This window comes from Rhinoderma darwinii, chromosome 13 (genome assembly GCF_050947455.1).
Source record: "Rhinoderma darwinii isolate aRhiDar2 chromosome 13, aRhiDar2.hap1, whole genome shotgun sequence".
Taxonomy (NCBI): Eukaryota; Metazoa; Chordata; class Amphibia; order Anura; family Rhinodermatidae; genus Rhinoderma; species Rhinoderma darwinii.
The window spans coordinates 7,969,146-7,982,485 of NC_134699.1; the positions used below are offsets into that span (position 1 = coordinate 7,969,146).

The 13,340-nt window shown below is 45.5% G+C and overlaps 1 protein-coding gene across 2 annotated transcripts; it reads right to left on the reverse strand.

Moving 5' to 3' along the window:
• Window positions 1–579: 579 nt before the first annotated feature.
• LKAAEAR1 (LKAAEAR motif containing 1) lies at window positions 580–13,298 on the reverse strand. 2 transcript variants are annotated; one of them, XM_075846565.1, is made up of 4 exons: window positions 13,195–13,298; window positions 5,328–5,669; window positions 2,879–3,001; window positions 580–753 (listed from the first exon to the last, which is right to left on the reverse strand). In XM_075846565.1, exons 2-4 carry the CDS (start codon window positions 5,637–5,639, stop codon window positions 691–693), a joined length of 498 nt encoding a protein of 165 aa, XP_075702680.1. In that variant the 5' UTR covers window positions 5,640–5,669; window positions 13,195–13,298; the 3' UTR covers window positions 580–690. The 2 variants fall into 2 exon arrangements, with proteins under 2 accessions (XP_075702680.1, XP_075702681.1); XM_075846566.1 differs by lacking the exon at window positions 13,195–13,298 and adding an exon at window positions 12,026–12,118.
• Between the last annotated feature and the right edge of the window lie 42 nt (window positions 13,299–13,340).

The following is a 13,340-nucleotide window of genomic DNA, read 5'->3' on the forward strand; positions in this document are numbered from 1 at the left end:
GGTTTTTTTAAATAAAAAGCACTGCTGTCACCTACGTTATAGCGCTGATCTCCTTATATAGGAGACAGGGCACTTATAATGTGGTGACGGAGTCTCTTTAAGTGTTAGCCGAAATGTACAATATTGACTATTCTTCACGATTGTTGTCATTGAATGGTCACCTTCTTTTGTCCAAATGTCAGATGACTGATTGTTCACCCCTCCGTTGGCCGGCTTCATGTCTATGGCCAACTGTACTGTATAACTTATGTGTGATAAGATATAACCTCCGTACCTCGTGGATGACACTGGTTTGATATAAGCAGTAGGGACACGTCACCGAGGCAGTGCAGATCTCTATGCGGTGAATGTTTTTCTCCACACACAACCGTCTGGAGGAAATTAAGGCCAGTCAGTGTAAGAGGGAGCTAAGAAACGGTCTGTTGTTAGAAAGGGGAGCAGTAGGTGGCGCTCCAGCCCAGAGTTACGAGACGCATATAGGTAACGGTATAACTATGTAGAAACACCTTGTTCCGATAAATGGGGTTTCTATCTGCCATGGTAGGAACGACTTACAAAATGATCAGATCCAGTGCGATGGGCAGTACATGCAGACTTTAATAAGTGACAGGAGGTGTCGTTGGGTTACACACTTCTGTGGGATGCATCTGGATTACACTGCATTACAAGGGCCAGCGCCGGCCAGGTTACTCAGGAAATTCGATTAGTCATCAGTCCTCCATCGTCTTCCAGGAGGCGTTCTACTCGTTCTCTCTGTGAAAGAACAAAGGACGATACTCAGTGCTGTCACCTCATCTTATCTCCCCCTAATATACAGATCACTAACCTTCTAATCTACAGAGGTCTCACCTCCCAGCACACATTGCGCTCACCTCCTCCTTATACACAGAGCACTAACCTCCTCCTTATACACAGAGCACTCACCTCCTTATACACAGAGCACTCACCTCCTCCTTATACACAGAGCACTCACCTCCTCCTTATACACAGAGCACTCACCTCCTTATACACAGAGCACTCACCTCCTCCTTATACACAAAGCACTCACCTCCTCCTTATACACAGAGCACTCACCTCCTCCTTATACACAGAGAACTCACCTCCTTATACACAGAGCACTCACCTCCTCCTTATACACAAAGCACTCACCTCCTCCTTATACACAGAGCACTCACCTCCTTATACACAGAGCACTCACCTCCTCCTTATACACAAAGCACTCACCACCTCCTTATACACAGAGCACTCACCTCCTTATACACAGAGCACTCACCTCCTTATACACAAAGCACTGACCTCTTCCTTATACACAGAGCACTCACCTCCTCCTTATACACAAAGCACTCACCTCCTCCTTATACACAAAGCACTCACCTCCTTCTTATACACAGAGAACTCACCTCCTCCTTATACACAGAGCACTCACCTCCTCCTTATACACAGAGCACTCACCTCCTCCTTATACACAGAGCACTCACCTCCTTATACACAAAGCACTCACCTCCTTCTTATACACAGAGCACTCACCTCCTTCTTATACACAGAGCACTCACCTCCTTCTACACAGCGCACTCACCTCCTCCTTATACACAGAGCACTCGCCTCCTCCTTATACACAGAGCACTCGCCTCCTCCTTATACACAGAGCACTCGCCTCCTCCTTATACACAGAGCACTCGCCTCCTCCTTATACACAGAGCACTCGCCTCCTCCTTATACACAGAGCACTCGCCTCCTCCTTATACACAGAGCACTCGCCTCCTCCTTATACACAGAGCACTCGCCTCCTCCTTATACACAGCGCACTCACCTCCTCCTTATACACAGCACACTCACCTCCTCCTTATACACAGCGCACTCACCTCCTTCTTATACACAGCGCACTCACCTCCTTCTTATACATAGCGCACTCACCTCCTTCTTATACACAGCACACTCACCTCCTCCTTATACACAGAGCACTCACCTCCTCCTTATACACAAAGCACTCACCACCTTCTTATATACAGATCAATCACCTCCTAACATACAGCGCTCAGCTCCTAATATACAGAGCACTCACCTAATAACATACAGCGCACTCACCTTCTCATTATATACAGTGCTCATCTCTCCCTTGTATACACTGCTCACCTTCTCCTTATATACAGAGCACTCACCTCCTCCTTATATACAGTGATCACCTCCTCCTTATATACAATACTCACCTCCTCCTTATATACAGCGCTCTTCCCCTAATATACAAAGCACTCACCTCCTCCTTATATACAGAGCACTCACCTCCTCCTTATATACAGTACTCACCTCCTCCTTATATACAGCGCTCTTCTTCTAATATACAAAGCACTCAGAACGCTCCCTCCTCCTTCCTGCAGTCCGGCTTCCTGGGATGGCGTTGCAGCCCATGTGACCGCTGCAGCCAATCACAGGCTGCAGAGGTCACATGGGCTACAGCGTCATCCAGGCTTGATCAAACTGTTTTAAAAGGAGAAGGGTGATAAGCGTCTGCTGTTTAACTCTTGGAGATAATGAGTGCTTCCTGCACTTAAAGAGGCTGTCACTACATTATAAGTGCCCTATCTCCTATATAAGGAGATCGGCGCTATAACGTAGGTGACAGCAGTGCTTTTTATTTAGAAAAACGATCTAATTTAAACCACTTTATGAGCGATTTTAGATTTATGCTAATGAGTTTCTTAATGCCCAAGTGGGCGTGTTTTTACTTTAGACCAAGTGGGCGTTGATCGGCGCTCGTTTACACGGCCCACGTCGGGCCGTATAAGAGGACCCTTAGACTCTCCGCACATTGTGAGTTCAAGTCCTCCTAAATGTAGTTACATATGGCTAATCTAAATAAGCTTAACCGAAGAAGCTTCACCTGCAGCCGGCGTAAAGGGTCACGGAACTTGTCTGCATGTGGCCGGGGTGGCAGGAACACTTCTAGTCTGATGGCGTCACGGGCAGTCGGTTGGCGGGAGATCAGATTATTTAATTCCTGAGCCTGTAAAAAAAGTAAATGTTATAAAGGTTCAATTTACATGACAAAAAGTGCATTCATTGTGTGTCGATCCAGAAAAAGGAGGACATTTAAGGGTCCGCACAAACAGTTCACACAGGGTTTTATGGCGCTGATTTTGATGCGGAAACTGCGTCAGAATAAGCGGCAAAAAACTGCCAATATCGCCTCCCATTGATTTCAATGGGAGGTGGAGGCGTTTTCTTCCCAGGCGGCTTTTAGACGTTCACGGGAAAAAAAAGCAGCATGTTCTTTCTTGCCGCGGTTCCACCTCTGACTCCCCAGTGAAATCAATGGGATGCAGAAAAAGTGTTTTTCGCTGCTTTTTTTTTGCCCGCGGTTCTTAATGGCCGCGTGCAAAAAAACGTGGCAAGCAAGCGCAGGCAGGTCAAAATCTGCCTCAAAATTGCTGAAGGAATTTGGGGGCGGATTTTTTCCGTATGCAAAATACTTTGTGTGAACAGGACCTAATATGGAATTTTCTGTATATATTTCCTGTCTTCATTCAGCTCAATCTGGTCACAAAGGAAATTCAATACGCATATGGATGGGGGGTTTCTATAGATTTGTAACTTGTAGCCCCCCCTCGCCTCTCTCGATCCAGCTTGGTGAGATGAATCACCACCCCCATGCCTCTGGTCCGGTGGGCATTGTTCCAGATATAGCACTGGCCTACACACAGCCCCTGACACATTCTTGACCCCATCTCAGTGAGAGGTATTTCTGGCGCATGTGACACGGGATGGATGAGGATAAAAGCAGGGAGGCTGGCCTTCTAATTTTGGGTATCTAAAAATAACTTCAGTGGGGATCTCGGGAGGAAATGTAGAAGACATTCCAGATGTTTTAGGAGATACGGTTCAAACAATGTCACCCTGTGCCGGATAATGCCGCAGGCAGCAAACTTCATGATTGGGAGCAATAAAGTTTTTAATGAAGAAAGTTTATTCCAACTCCATCCCGAAGAGAACGTTCTACCCCTTAGAAGGTCATAAAATAGTAAAAAAAAAAATAGAATAATCATGTGACTATGATGTTTATGTGGGAGGGGCATTGACAACACAGCTACAGTTCATCTTAATTGCATTGGTTGCGTTCCAACATGAAACAGCTGGGGGGGGGGGTCCAAAAAGATCAGAATCAACTTGGTAATGGTCAATATTATAGCATAACATAATAAACTTCCCCAAAAAATGTCACATTAGATTTGGGTGGTGTAACATCATGGTGAATGAGGGTATAAAGAACTTCATGTCCCCCCTCGGGACTATAGCCAGAATGGAGAGCCGCCATGTAATACTATATATACAGGGGAAATGCCTGGCGGGTGGCGACTTTCCCCAGCAAAAAAAATTTGTGGTTTTTGGTAGTACCTGGAGCCGGACCTTCAGCGATCAGCTGATTTTGACCCCTCTCTGAGTATACATATACACCAGTGAGAACTGAGGTTGCTCTGGACCCCCGGCTAGGATGAATAACCTTGACTCAGTGGAGCACAAATCTTCAGGTGGGGTGCACCAATGAGCCTTGCTGATAGCCCAAATAGGAAGAATGGTCTAATGGCCTCTCTGTTGACACTCAATAGACACTGACCAGACTCTTTGGGCTACAGGAGCGGACAATCTAAACTTGCCGTGTATACAAATATGAGTCCTACAGACGATTCTACAGACTCCAACAATAATAAAATATCATTTGGTACATCCAGAATTTTGTTTAAAGTCCCTTCTACTAACTACAATCGAAAATGACATTTATAGATCTGCCCTTCTGGAATATAATTGCAGTGCATTTAACTAAAAGCACTGAGACTTCTCGGGAAAGCACAAGTGCTGTATTTAATATAAGATGCGGGGGAAAAGATGAAAAGCTCCCACATTCTCTGGCTTGTTGCTGTGTATTTATGTAAATAGGTAAGAACTTGACCTGTCTTTTCCCGTCTGCATCTGTGCTGACAACATGGTCTATAGACACGGCTACAAACCAGAGCATTGAATGTCCAGAATCACCAATATGGAGTCCGTGCCGAGAAGAATTCCCAAGCCCTGATGCCCCCTATCCCCTTCCCCATGGGTGGTGTGACCCCTCCCAGGCATTGCAAGATTAGTAAACCCTTTTAGGGTGTCACACCACCCATACTTCCTACTAGAGGGAAGGGGAATAGTTTGGATAAGCTGAAGGCTCCCCTGTCCTGGATGCCCCTCGATGGGTGCCTATGTAGATATTCGGGATGTAAGCCTATGTTCATGATTGAATGGTAGGGAAGCGGATAACGTTTGGACAGTTCATGGGACATGTAAGCAAATCTTACCCTCATGCACTGAAAGCGAATTCTCATCAGGCGTATACGGTTTCGCGCTTCTGCGGCTTTCAGCTGCCCTACCACCTTCATCTGTTTTTCTTGTTCTGCGTCTAGGACCCGCTGTTGGGTTTCGGGGACGGACTTCAGAGCGTGCTCCTTCAGTCGGTTCTGAGTCATGAGCAAGGAAGCAGATATCGATTTGCTGGGTTGTTCATAGGCCATGTGTCTTGCTCTCTGCATAGGATCCATCTTCTTGATATCTCCATGACCAACAACTTTCTTGCCTTGAAAGCCAGGTTGGCTGTTTCCTGAAGCCATCATGATGTATTAGGTCTTCTTCAATATCATTACCTGAGAATAAACACAATATGAGGTCAGTATATATTTATTTATATATATATATATATATATATATAAAAAGACCTACAAAAAGTTACGTGCCTCCATATAATGCCTCAGTGCTTTGCTTCTCAGTAACACAACATCCAATGGATCATGGCAGAATAATTTTTTTATCAGATTCCTTATGAAACCAACAGAGAAAACCTCCGAATGCCCGTGTATGTAAATCAGAGGCATACAGAGGGTGCAGTAAAGCCCTATAGACTTTAGTATTACGGCTCCGTACATCTCAGCGGTGCATGAGCCCTAAAGGTGGCGTTCCCCTTTATATAGAGGTCTGGTCTTCCGTGAAGAAGATCCATCTCCCTTCATAGGTATTAGGGCTAGTCTGGATCTTTTGGTGTCTGATGAGAAAAAACTGGACTCCATGGGTGGTCTAAATACTTTAGACTGTAGGAGCCAGTTAGACCCCATCAGTAGCCAATTTGATGTTTTTAGAAGCCAAGCGATAAGAGATTTCATAGACAGAAAAAAGTTTGGTGCCAGCAGCAATTTCCGGGTGCATTAGCTACGTGACTCCTGGAGATTTGACAGGCCCATCGAACTCTAAGCCGTCTTGCACACGACTCAGTGCCACTCGGGCCATTTTTTATGGCATCCAAGTGGCCCCCAATCGTTTTCATGGACCCATTGACATTAGTGGGTGAATCGGGTTTGTGAAAACGGAACGACTCTCCGAGCCGTGGAAAGATAAAACATGTCCTATATTTCCACGGATCACAGGCGGGACTCGGGCGGCACACACGGTCGTGTGCATTAGGGCTTTCGTCACCTGTATAAGAGGTTACGCTTTTTGTCATCTAAAAAAGTGCCTCTATAACCTACCACCCTACTATATAAACGAGTCAGTCTCTCGTGACACTGTATCACAGATGGGAAAGTATAAGCACATATTTCTTTTTTTATGGGGTCAAGCCTTCTTAAAGCTGAAGAAGGAGAACGTTTCGGCTGGTTGATACGAGAAATGTTTAGGACTTTGACCTTGAGGAATTGAAATTCTTTCAAAACTGATCTGGATGAGAAAAAAAATACATTGCATTGACAGCAAGAACTCCACTGGGAGACCTTTAAATAGTCTCGTCGTCCTGATTGGCTAAAGACTGCAAGGATTATTTGTTTTACTGGAAAATGGATATGCTAGAATTTTCTTCTAGGGTTTTGCAATATATTCTCTCTCCTTGTGCCCCCTGAGTATTGCCGCCGAGCTGGAAACCACTCTTTATGCTCAAGTCAAACTGCTACGCGTGCGAGGAATGGATCTGACGCCGTTCATACAATGGATCATTAAGAAAACACAGCGCCGAGTCCCAACGAAGCCCGGGAGGCAGGAAGGTGGTTATCCAGCGGAGATCAAACTGGAAAAATAAAACCAGTGCTACAGACCAGGGTCAGACGCGTTCTTCTCTACTTTACAGCAAATGTTTATTGCAATGCAGCCCCCCCTTGAAGAAACACTCTCGGGTGTGCTGTGGGCATTGATGGAGCTTGACTATTTGCAGAATATATATTTTATATACACCTTTAAAGCATCATTCCACCTCTAGATATAATATTCAGATTGCTGTATTGAACAACAGGGGGGTGTAAATGGTGCCGTATGAATGGGATCTTCTATGCTGCGGTTTGTTAAAGGGGACGTACACCTTATATTTCTCATGATAACCCCTGGGGGAGGGTCTCAATGGGCTGAGAGTCCCACAGATTCCTATAATTCAGGGACTGTGTCACTCAATAAGCACCTGAACACCACTGACTTGGACTCCCCTACATAGAGCACCTTTACTAGCACCATTGATTTCAATAGCACAATGAACATATGGTAGAGAATCCATTGGGAATCCCAGCTTACGTTTCAGATGCAATGTTATCTCCCGACGTTGAAAGTGAAACTCCCCTTTAAGGCTACATTCACATGAGCATGGGCAACCTCGGACATGAAAAACTGCTGTTTTTCCCATCCGCGGTGCACCCGTGCGGGACACATTATCACGGATCCCCCAGACGTCTTTGCACCCAAAAGCTATTCCCTTTGCTACTGAAGCGATGTTACTGCTACAAGTATAGGACTGTGCAATCTAATAACATTAAGCAAAAAGAGAATCTATGAATTGTGATGACTAGCTGGCCCCCGACAATTTAAGGGGTCCTCCGAGCCTACGTAAAATAAATAAATATGTTGCATGTGACAATTCTGCCCCCGAGATCTGATTTCAGAGGTCACGGCACCCGATGTGGCTGAATTTGTTTACATACAGGCTGTCTATGGACAATGAATGCATTCATAGGTTGTAGGCCATATAGATTCATGGATATATCTAGATAGATTCAATATGGTGAAACGCACAGAGGTGATTTGGGCTCCTCAAGCTCCAGGGCCTGAGTGCAACCTCTGCACCCCTGTTGCTGGACCACTGCTCTTCACTTAAAGGGAATGTGTCGCAAATTAAACCTTTTTTTTAAGTGTCTTTACTTATTTCTATTATATTTTTTACGTTTTTTGCTGTATTTTTTTTTTGTTCCACATGGTGGAAAGTATTAAAAATTAAATAATAATGAACCTCTCAGTCTCAGCACAACTAGAGAGATTTATCGTTCAGGGGTCTGGAAAGCTGGGTGACCACCATTACCCCTCCTACTGGAGTGTGTTTGGGGATGTGACAAATGAACCTCTCACACGCCAGTAAGAGGGGTAATGGTGGTCACCCAGCTTTCCCAGACCCCTGAACGGTAAATCTCTCTAGTTGTGCTGAGACTGTTTGGGGATGTGACTAATGAGCCTCTCAGTCTCAGCACAACTAGAGAGATTAAGGGTATGTTCACACGAGGGCGTCCGTAACGGCATGTGCAGGCGCTTGAACGCCGCGTCCATTACGGACGTAATTGCCGCTGCTATTCATTGGAGTCAATGAGTAACGGCTCCAATTACGCCCAAAGAAGTGACAGGTCACTTCTTTGACGTGGGCGTCTATTTACGCGCCGTCATTTGACAGCGGCGCGTAAATATACGCCTTGTGTGAACAGACAAACGTCTGCCCATTGCTTTCAATGGGCAGATGTTTGTCAACGCTATTGAGGCGCTATTTTCGGACGTAATTCGGGGCAAAAACGCCCGAATTACGTCCGTAATTAGTGCGTGTGAACATACCCTTACCGTTCAAGGGTCTGGAAGCTGGGTACCCCACTAACAGCAGGCATATTGTTTATCACCCAGCTTTCCCAGGACAGTTACATCATGTGTGGATGGTAGACATCACATAACATAGAAGGATAAGCTGCGTCCTTTATACAGAGTCTCCTGCACGACTACAGGGGGGCCCGTCGGGTGGGGGGGCCCGTCTGGGGGGGGGGCCCGTCGGGGGTCACGAGAGCGGCGGTCTGTGTGAGAGAGAGAGAGAGACAGAGACACACACCTTACCTGCAGTGCAGCTGGTCTTCATAGTGGCGCTTGCTATCTCCCTGCAAACCGGCTTCTCTGCTGTGTGACTCTGACCTGCATCTGCGCAGTACAGAGCCAGAGAGCAGAAGCAATGGACGGGAGCCGTTCATTGACTCCTATGCACTGTAGCTGCCGTATTCCATCTCTGTATGCGTCGTTAATCGACACATACAGAGATGAAAAAAAAAAAATGGCAGCCCCCATAGAGAAGAAAAAGTACGAATAAAGTAAAAAGTAGAACACAAAAACACAAATAAATAAAATTTATTTTAATATCATACTAAAAGCAATTGGATAAAAAAAAATATTTCATGACACCTTCCCTTTAAAGGGGTTGTCCACTACTAAACAACTGATGATCTATCCACCTGGTAGGACATCAGTAGATCATCAGTGCGGGTGCGACACCCGGACCTCTCACCGTTAAGCCGCTCCGGCTGCCTCAGGGGACCGGATGTTATGGCCATTTATGAGATGTACGGAGCCGGAAGCAGTTGGCATAGCGGCCAAACTGCAGCTCTGCTCCTATTCACTTGAATACAGTACTGCAGGTCGCCCCTATTCAGTGGCCGGTGCCAACTTATTCCAGCATGTATGTCCGGTGCTCGGAGGCAGTCGGAGCGGCTTAATGGTGCGGGGTCCGGGTGTCACACCCCCGCAGATCATGTACTGATGACCTATCCACCGGATACGTCATCAGTTGTCCAGTAATGGACAACACCTTTAACTTTATGAAGTCCTGGAGAACCCGACAGATCTGACTTAACTTTCGTACCTATGGTTAGAGCATCTATGGCGACAAAACGGACAATGCTTAAAGGGGTTGTGCACTTTTGAAAAACTATCAAGCAATACTAATTAAATATCTATTTAAGTATTTTTGAAATATACTTACCGTTTCAATTTCAGTTGCAGATGTCTTCTAATTCCATCTAGTGTCACGTGACTCGGAACTTTTCTCTTCCGCGGTCGGTCTTCGTCAATCTTGACTTCCGGACGAGCTCCTTTTGCGGTCTTCTTGTTTCTACTCTTCTGAATGACGTCTTCTTCCCCTTGCGCCTGCGCGTTCCGAGCTATCTATATTTTTCACGCATGCGCAGTAACGTACAATATTTTGCGCATGCGTATTGAAAGCAATTTCATTGTGCATGTAAAATATTATAGAAATATTATTTTAGCTATTTTGATTCCGCTTGACTTCGGCCATACACCCGGGTTCGAGGCTTGCTATTGGTTCAAAGCCTCCTCAATGCCCGCCCCGTTCTTTCTTTGATTACGTCTCAATGCGAGCACTATTTTATTTCCGTTCATGTTATCCCTCAGTGCCCGCGCATTATTCCTCAGTGCCATTATCACTGCAGATACCATCTTTGCAGGGCACGCGGGCACTGAGGGATAACATGAACTAAAATAAAATTTGCCTAGCATTGAGGCGTAATCTAAAAAAGAATGGGGCGGGTATTGAGGAGGCTTTAGACCAATAGGATGCCTCGAACACGGGTGTATGGCAGAAGCGATGCGGAATCTCAGAGGCTCATAATGTTTATTTATTTGCACAGTCACAATTAATTGTATTCAAAAGCGTAGGCGCAAAATATTGTAAACAGACCTCAGGATATGAACAGTACGGCGTAAATCTGATTTTAATATATACAATTGTGAAAACGATAGTCAGCGGACAATAATATAACAAGACCGAAGCATTGCAAAGTTTTGTTTTTTTTAAAAGTAGTGGAAAACCCCTTTAATGGGGTTGTCCACTTTCAGCAAGTTAATATTATTTTTTGTATAATTAAAAGTTCTACAATTTTCTCATATGCTTTCTGTATTAATTCCTCACCGTTTTCAAGATCTCTGCTTGCTGTTATTCAGTAGTAACATTCATTGTTTACTTCCAGTGGATAAAATGCTGTCCGTGGTCATGTGATGGACACACAGGTGCACGGCTCGTTACAGTATGGCTGGATTCACACGAGCATGTTCGGTCCGTAATGGACGGAACGTATTTCGGCCGCAAGTCCCTGACCAAACACACTGCAGGGAGCCGAGCTCCTAGCATCATAGTTATGTACGACGCTAGGAGTCCCTGCCTCGCTGCGGGACAACTGTCCCGTACTGTAATCATGTTTTCAGTACGGGACAGCAGTTCCACGGAGAGGCAGGGTCTCCTAGCGTCGTACATAACTATGATGCTAGGAGCCCGGCTCCCTGCAGTGTGTTCGGTACGGGACTTGCGGCCGAAATACGTTCCGTCCATTACGGACCGAACACGCACGTGTGAATCCAGCCATACTGTAACGAGCCGTGCACCTGTGTGTCCATCACATGACCACGGACAGCATTTTATCCACTGGAAGTAAACAATGAATGTTCTTACTGAATAACAGCAAGCAGAGATCTTGAAAACCGTGAGGAATTAATATAGAAAGTATATTAGAAAAGTGTATAACTTGTACAATAAAATAACATGAAGTGGACTACTCCTTTAGGTATTGTCCGTTTTGTCGCCATAGATGTTCTAACGATAGGATCAAACGTTAATTATCGGCCGGCTTCAGCATTGTTCTATGTGATCATAATCCGTTCCTACTGAATACTCGGACACCAAAGCTTCAAAAGCATTTTCCACTAAAATAAAATATAAGTCGATTCCCAACATTTGTGGGAAATGTCGTCGCGGCCGTATTAATTGGCACCCAGCTTTTCCAGATACAGATATAGCTGGGTGGCTGACAACTTGACAGAAGTAGTCGAGGACTTGTTTTTACTACTAGTGGTTTTTTTGGGGGGTGAACATTCTGTCCCATCATACTCAGAATGTTACTCTGTTACTTACGCCCCCACTACTAGTACTATGAGATGTATTTACTTTACGTGCGTCTCCTGACGCTGTGGCTCATGTATTATCGATTCTCTATCTTCTCTCCGTTTAATGATCTGTCTATAACCTTTGGATGACACATCGTCCGTCTTTCTCATTATAATAAAACAGGAACCAATGTCTTTTTCCGGTCTCTCATCTCAGGTCACAAACTCATGAATTTTATCTCAGAGTGGGATCTCACTCATTTTAAAACCCCAAGATAAGACCTATCCAATGTCAAAATCACAAGAAATCTCTTCCATTTCTAATCTCCAGAGCGGGATCTCTCCCATTTCTAAATCCAGTGACGGGATCTCTTCCATTTCTAATCTCCAGAGCGGGATCTCTCCCATTTCTAAATCCAGTGACGGGATCTCTCCCATTTCTAATCTCCAGGGCGGGATCTCTCCCATTTCTAAATCCAGTGACGGGATCTCTCTCATTTCTAGTCTCCAGGCCGGGATCTCTCCCATTTCTAAATCCAGTGACGGGATCTCTCCCATTTCTAATCTCCAGGGCGGGATCTCTCTCATTTCTAATCTCCAGGCCGGGATCTCTCCCATTTCTAAATCCAGTGACGGGATCTCTCTCATTTCTAATCTCCAGGGTGGGATCTCTCCCATTTCTAAATCCAGTGATGGGATCTCTCTCATTTCTAATCTCCAGGGCGGGATCTCTCCCATTTCTAAATCCAGTGATGGGATCTCTCTCATTTCTAAATCCAGTGATGGGATCTCCCCCATTTCTAATCTCCAGGGCGGGATCTCTCCCATTTCTAAATCCAGTGACGAGATCTCCCCCATTTCTAATCTCCAGGGAGGGATTTCTCCCATTTCTAAATCCAGTGACGGGATCTCTCCGGGGTCCTTATCCTTATTTTGGGTCTGGATCTCATCATCTTGTAAATCCAAAGATAGAATATCCTCTAATTCTTTATCCCAGGATGGGGCCTCCCCTGGTTCTAGATCCCATATCAGGACCTCGCGCAGTTCTTTATCCCAGCACAGGACCTCTCCTGACTCTGTGTCCCAGTACAGGATGTCTTCTGGCTGTATAGCGCAGGAACTAATCTCTCCGATCTCCTTCTCACATAATACGAGCTCTCCTATCTCTCTATCGCAGGGCAGCATATTTGCCATCTCTGCATCGCAATTCAACCGCTCTCCGTCTCTCACCTCAGGCCAGCACGTTCTCTCCTGTCACTTCACTGTGACGTCTTGTTGTCAATCGTTGCCTAGGAGATCTTTTTCGCCGGGTCTTTGGTCATATGATTCGCGGCAGCCAATAGGAACGCGCAGCTGAGAGCTTCGACCTTTCCCGC